This window comes from Cariama cristata, unplaced genomic scaffold, assembly GCF_000690535.1.
Source record: "Cariama cristata isolate BGI_N322 unplaced genomic scaffold, ASM69053v1 scaffold36306, whole genome shotgun sequence".
Classification (NCBI taxonomy): Eukaryota; Metazoa; Chordata; class Aves; order Cariamiformes; family Cariamidae; genus Cariama; species Cariama cristata.
Window position 1 is genome coordinate 42,470 of NW_009624481.1, and position 7,204 is coordinate 49,673.

Genomic DNA, 7,204 nt, shown 5'->3' on the forward strand with positions numbered 1-7,204 from the left:
GTAACCGGCATGCGCTTCACTCTGCAAGAAATTAGAACCACAAATTATTTTGGTAGTTCAATATTCTGCAGCAAGTGCCAGTGCTTGTTAAAAAGCAAACAAGAGCACTACAAGCTGAAGCCTTCTCTACCCACCAAGACCATTCAAGAGGCAGCTCCGCTGTTCCCGTCCTAGCTTTTGGGAAATCACGCAGTTGTCAGGCAGAAAGGACTGTTCACACTGCGTGCTTAAGACTTCAGTTCCTTTTCAGTAAAAGCAAGCGTGTCCAGCTTCTGATGCCTCAATGGGGTGCATTTCCAAACTGCTTTATAAACTTGCTCTTCCAGATGTACTCCTGTTTCTGGAGCATGGAACGGGCTCTGAACTTAAGGAGTTTCTAGAACCTCTGACGTTCTATTTACAGGGCCGTGGACAATGTCTTCCCCCTCCAGTAAAGTATTCCTGTACTCTATATCCTTCCAGCCTGAAGGGAGCTTATGCAGTAAAGAAAATGCTTTCAATCTTGCATAGCTTTTCTCTAGAACACAGGAGAATCACAGAACGTGCAAGGTCCTTGCAATAACCTCTTGATCCATTCAGGATCTGCAAATAAGAAAACAAGTTGTTTAAAGCTGGAGGTAGACATGAACGCAGGAATGATGACCAAGATGGACAAACCAAACAGTCATCCTGAAACAGTTTGTATATATTCACCATGCAGGATTAACTGAGAGTTCAGAAGGAATTTCTCCATTTCTGTCTTGAACTTTCAAGTAATGCCAGTTTAAATCCCACTTCAGTAGGGGAGAAAATTAAGGCGAAACAGTCCATGCTGTATCATTACATACTCATCTAAATAGCTACATAGGAAAAAAAATGTAAAGGATCACCATGCCACAAATGTAGTGTCCTCATTTTCTTAATTGAAATTAGATCCTTCACATAATGCAGTTCTTGATTCCTGTTTCTTTGTCCCTTTCCAACATAAGGAAATTAAGTTTCCACCTCTCTCTACAGAGGTTTAAGTTCTGTAGTTGATCCTTAGTGCTGACTGGAATACCTGCTTATTATGGGGAGAGGAAAAGTATCACCTACACTTTAAGACAAGCTGCTAAGAGTACTCCATGATTTTTTAAGCGTACCACTTGGGAAGAAAACAATTTTCTTGCACAGCTTGTCCTTCCTCAAACTCTGACAATGCAAAGCCAAAAGGTTCACTGGCCCCTGCAGCTTGCCATTATTGTCTCTGAATGATGTACTTATGGCAGGTTTGGTACCTAAGCCAGCAAGGTGCCAACTATTTCATAACCTGTGCTGGATCAATACAGCTCCCACCGAAACACGATGTCAAAGACCCTCAGCTCTTGCAGAACGGGATGTTAATACATTCAACTTGAATATAAACTAACTGTTGTAGCACTCCAGCACAGATTATGTGTTTACGCAGCTCTCGTTAAAATGTAATATTTATAAATTAATTTCTGCAGTCAGTATTTTGTAATTAATATACACCACTAATGCATGGACAACAACAGGACACCGTGAAATGCAGAGTAGTAGTACTTCACATGATAACTGCCTAAAAGAGAAAAGTCAGTGAAACGAATTCAAGTCATTTCACAGATTAAGAATATATAATCCTGCCCCTTTTGGCCACAGAACAGTTTACCTTCTGGGGTTGGATGCCGTGCAATGCTGTCATGAAGCAAACACCTCCTGTATACCAAACTCTGACAGGACTGGTAGGTTAGAAAGCACCTGTGAAAGGACAAGTAGTTTTATCAAGAGGCTTGGGGTTTTACTGTTTTGGTTTGTGACCTGCTCCTATGCCCTGACTGGAGGCTGGGTTCTGTTCCCAATAGACCTTGCTTTCTGAGAGTAAGGGCAGTAATGAGCCATATTAGACAGGAAAATTAATAATTTATTAATTCAGGTAAATGAAACTTTGCAAGTGTACCCAATTACATATGGTCACAAAAATGAAAAAGGCCAAAAATCAATATACCACTGAAAAAAGTTTCATCATTGGGCAAAAAAATTTAGCATGCAGTAGAAGAGGTGAAAAGCTTGAGGGTTACTGCACAGAGGAAGAACCACGGTGTCTTTAAGGCAATGACTATTCAGCCAAACTAGCACATAATGTCTGTTAGGCAACGGTTCTTCTTTGTGACTGACTACTGACTTGCCAAGTCTCCAGGGACAATCACCAGGTACCCGATACCTCAATGTTGGAAGATTTTGTTTTCTAGATGTTCCAGAACTTGCCTGACTTCTCAGTTTCCAGAATGTTTCCAACCGTTTTTTGTTAAATTACTGTTTTCAAATGCTGAAGTAGCTAGAACAAACCCTCCTTCACATGCTGTTCCAAAGGATGACTTGTGCTTGACTTTCCCTCGCCTACTTTCTTCCTGCCCCCATCCTCCCTCTGCTTGAAGAAAAAAGACGATCAAAAGCATTTTCTGTTAAAAGCAGTGTAGTGATAAGAGAACCAAATCCGATCCAGAATGCCCTCACTCTCTCGTGGAAGAGGACAGATAACAGCCAGCAAAAACTGCAATTAATTGCAGCATGGATAACATGCTTCATGACTTTTTACTCCAACACTAAGAAATGTTTTAGGTTAGCAATTTAACGACATTTAAATTATCTGGAGGAGGGCAAAAACTCTTTAAGAACCAATTACCTGAGCCAAATATGTCCATTGGAGCAGACTGCCTGTTTGCGATCAGTGAATGGCAGGATCTCTTTACACAAGCTGCAGTGCTCTGGAAAAGTCTGTTTGTTCATTTTCTTTAAGATATGCCCAATCAGCACCTGGGAATACACGGCAGTCAGCATTGTTTACAGCAAGACAGCTGCCTACTGAACGGTGGAAACGTCTCTCAGGATATTGTGATTTCAGAATATGATATAGGATGCAAAGATCTATGCTCTTCACTGAATTCAAAGAAATAAAAGCATAAGAAATACAATACATCGATAATATTAATTTAGTCTCATCTTATTGTCATCTCCTAAAGACTTCTGTCCCACACTAAAGGGACACAGAACTTAAGAGCAATAATGTTAAACTACTTGCAAATTTAAAAAGCACTGAAGAAACTGGTATCACACCACTTTAGAGGATGCCACTGACCACTAAAACAATGCTTTTTCTCATGCCTATCATGATGGATGTGATAAAAAAAATCTCGTTCAGAAATTGCCTGGATGCATGTCTTCTGCAGTCATCTTAAGAGTATACATAATGTTTATAGTAGAACATTTATGTGATCAAATTTGTCTTTGACATTTCAATAGATATAAACCACATCCCAAGGACTTTTAAGATGTGACAGCAAACTGAATAGATAAAATAGAATTTGGAAGTCAGCTTTTAATCACTATAAAAAGAAGAACCTTGTTTACAAGGTAAGAAAAGCAACCTCTCAAACCTTCAATTCATAGTAATTGGATGCTAGAAAAACACAGCAGTTCTGTCAGAATGCTTTCCTAGGGAATTACTGATGGCCACACCATGTGGCCTGCTTGCTTCTAAGTCCAGCAGAGAACACCACACTACCTCAGTAATGGAAATGTTCTTCCTTCCTCTGTCTTTCTGGATGCAATATAAGGGTTGAGTTTTAGAGTTCAAGTGACTTAAGGACTTAGGTACTGAAAAGAACTGTTCTCTGCTCATACAAAGATGTACAGAGACATCCAAGACATTCTTGTCATCAAGTCTTAAGAGCAGGGAGGCTGATGGCAGTGTTCCCACTGAAGCTTCCTTTGTCTGATTTCTATATTCAGAAAACAGCATTGCCCAGTGCAAGGTTCACTGATCTCCTGCCACAAATGCTTACTCTACACATCGCAATAGTCAGGATACTGTCCTTGCAGTCATGTTTTTATTTTGGAAGGGAGTATTGTAAGTTTGGAAAGAGTTCCTGTCATGGTCAAGCATTCAGTTATGCTTATTTATCGTAGTTCAATAAATGCATGCATGCCTGAAGGTTCAGGTCATGTATATTGTAACAAAGACATTCTGTCAGCTTGGTTAATTCAAAGTCCTGCATAAAGTTCTGAGTCATGGGATTTAACTCATAAAACACAACCAGTTTCTGAACCTCTGTAACTGATCTTTCCACTGAAGGCTCATGGGGTGATGACAAGACCTGACGTAACTACCTCCTGAACAGTCACAGTACTTTAAATTACAAATACTTTAAGAAGTGATACTCCAGCTCTTAAAATTAGAACTGGAGACATAACTGACTAAAGGTAATATCTCCTAAGTTTAATTCTGTAGACATGATAGATTAAACAAGCTTAGCCATGAAAACAAATGTCCCTCTCAATCAGTACATGTTCTAAACCCACCAATAGCGGCGGAATAACGGCGGTCCTCTCCTTTGTTCTGCAAAAACTCATGCATCCTTGTTCTTTATTGTACCTGATCCAAATTTAAACATCGGCATTTACATTCCCTCCTACTGCATAATTTCAAGGAAGGACAACATAAACCATATGCTCTATAGAAGCTGACTGGCAAGGATGACATAATTACAGTTCTCTTTCCCACCCCAAAGTTTTATTTTCATTTAAGGATATGGAGGGGGAAGAAGTAACTTGTAACACCAAATCCCCAGAGCATAGAGGTGCACTTACTCGTGCCGTTCTGTCATCATAGCCATCATCGGACATTAAGAAGTCACAGACTCCTCTGGTGGGAATACTGGTGTTTTCTGTAATCCATGTGTGTAGATACACTTCTCCCAACACCCGCTTCATATGTTCTCGTGTCAAGTGCATTTCTACTGCCTCAATTTGTGCCTGTATTTCAAGAAGTTTTTCTTCCATTGGCTCACGGCCTCCTATGTCACTTGACTGAGGAAGAGAATCATCTGCAGTGTCATCTATGTCCATACCTTTGCCTGTGTCACATAGGCTCTGCTTGTTGGCTTGTTTAGAAGTCCCTTCCTCTTGATCATCTTCAGTGCTGCCCAACCCAGGGGAATCCGATATCAAGACTTTCGCATCCTCATGTGAAGGTCTCCACATGACCTCTGAGGGAGCTTTCTGCATTGACTGGTACAAAATCCTCAGGAGAAACAGCTTAAACCGCCAGAAGTAAGTAGAACCACAGCTCTCAATCTTTTTATCCAGTGCTTCCTGTAAGAACTGAGGAATATGCTTATCCTTCAGAATTTTCCAGCGTACAAGATCCGTCAAGTCCACTTGCCGGAAGAGGTTCTGAACAGAAGATTCCAAGAGCTGCGCAGCTGCCTCCTCGAAAGTCTTAAGGGTTACAAACTGAACTTGGTAGTTTTTGTTAACTGGGTGCAGACCGTTAGTCATGCCCTCTGTCGTAATAACTGCTAAGTACGCACCGCATGGGCTAACAGCTATTCCATGAGTCCTGACAGAGCCAAACACTTCTGAGAGCTTAATCAGCTGGTGCTCAAACTTTAAAGCAACATCTGTGAATATAGGAATCAGCTGCCTTATCTTTCCATCACAGGAGCACGTATACACTGTGCCGTTCTGTTTGTCTGCAGTCATAGATACAATTGGCAGGGAATGAAGCCCTGTCACGTGGGAATTATGGACATTCAGACCTGCTTTGGATATCAACAGGAGACACCAAAACACGTAAGCTCCTCTCGCAGCCACCACTAAGCTACAACTACATTTCTGGTAGGGGTGGTAAAGAGGAATACATTTGATGCTATGCACTGGTAACTGGTCCATTTCTTGCCATAAGACTACAGGTTGTCTCAGCGTAAAGTAGCCTTTGACTGCTTTTAGATTGACAGGAAGGATCTTAACTGGTCCAAAAGCACTCCCTACAATCAGTCCGCTCATCTTTCGGTTGTTATGTTCATACTCCCACCAAGACAACACACTTGGGGAATTTATTCCAGACTCCATGGTATTGCAAGAACTAATTGATTCCTTACCCAGAAACGGAAGCTGAAATTGCCAAACTGCAATGTTACTGTTTTCAAAGAGTACTGCTAAGAGCACGCTACCGACATCCCAGCATTCGTTGTTGTGTTTAACCTGCTGAGTGGTGCAGATGCCCGACCATTCCATGCGCACCGGAGTCTGCATGCTGTGCCGCCGCTGAAATTCAGAGAAGTCTCCTAGCTCTCCCCTGGGAGTGTCAGCCTTAGAAAGTCTGTAACTGGCTTCATACAAACGCTCCCCATAGATTTCTGTCAGGTCCACCAGCTGCACCCACTGTAGTCTGTTGAGATTTGCATGGATGGTCAAGCGATTGTCCATGGTTAAAGCTGCAAGCAGGCACCTTCCATTTGCATCACAGCCCAGCGGTGACCAGCTGGAATACTTGAATCCTCGCATAGGCGGCAATGACTTCCCCTCAGGGTTAAATACTCGATCGAGCATGAATGTTTGACTAACCGTTGGATCCACTGAATTTGCAAACTTTTCCTTACATTCGGCTACCTCCTTTTTTGGACCAACCTAAAAGATAACAAAAATAACTTTTAAAAGAGTTGTAGAACATTTTTTTAGGAGGACTTTCCTGGAATTAATTCCCACTTGAAACAGAGCATCCTGTATCACAACCTATACTACACTATTCCAATGGTTAATTAACATCACTCTTAAAAGACTTAAGCTTCGTTGTTGGCCTGAATTTGTATAGTTTTGACTCTCAGCTATTGAATCTTTGCCTGCTGAATCAAAGAGCCTGTTTTCATACTTCTGTTCTCAACTGTGTATGTAAAGGTACTTGGCACAGCATTCAAACTGCAAAGCACTCAGTATTTCAACTCCAGTTATTCCATATTCTCAGCATTGTGTTGGGAAAAAAATCAGATCCACAACAACAGAGTTATTATTTAATAAGATGTTTGCCCAGACTTGCCATCCCTCTGTGCTAAGGAATGTAAAAAGTCAGATGCCTCCCTCTAGCCCAAAAAAGTCCAGCTGCAAACATCTTTCAGCTTAAGTAGCAAACCAGGAAATACTTCTACTGAAAATTTTACTGAAATAATTATCATCAAAGTACTGGAGCACAAGCGATTCTTAGAAAAACAGTGCTAAATTTTAGAATCCCGGAAATCCACTTGATACTGCATCATATTTCACCCTGACATTAGTGGGCAATATATGTTTGGGTTTTTTTCTGCCCTATGCATTTAAAGTGCTTCAAAGCATGAAATACTGCGTGCGCTGCAGCAAGCCGTGCGGGGGGCGGCAGCAGCCCAGGGAGGAG

General features: G+C 41.4%; 1 protein-coding gene across 1 annotated transcript; it reads right to left on the reverse strand.

Annotated features, from left to right (window-relative positions):
• Positions 1 to 464: 464 nt before the first annotated feature.
• On the reverse strand, positions 465 to 6,441 carry GTF3C4 (general transcription factor IIIC, polypeptide 4, 90kDa). Its single transcript, XM_009703187.1, has 4 exons — positions 4,627 to 6,441; positions 2,663 to 2,793; positions 1,649 to 1,737; positions 465 to 582 (listed from the first exon to the last, which is right to left on the reverse strand). The coding sequence occupies exons 1-4, from the start codon at positions 6,367 to 6,369 to the stop codon at positions 518 to 520; spliced, it is 2,028 nt and encodes a 675-aa protein (XP_009701489.1). The 5' UTR covers positions 6,370 to 6,441; the 3' UTR covers positions 465 to 517.
• Positions 6,442 to 7,204: the final 763 nt, after the last annotated feature.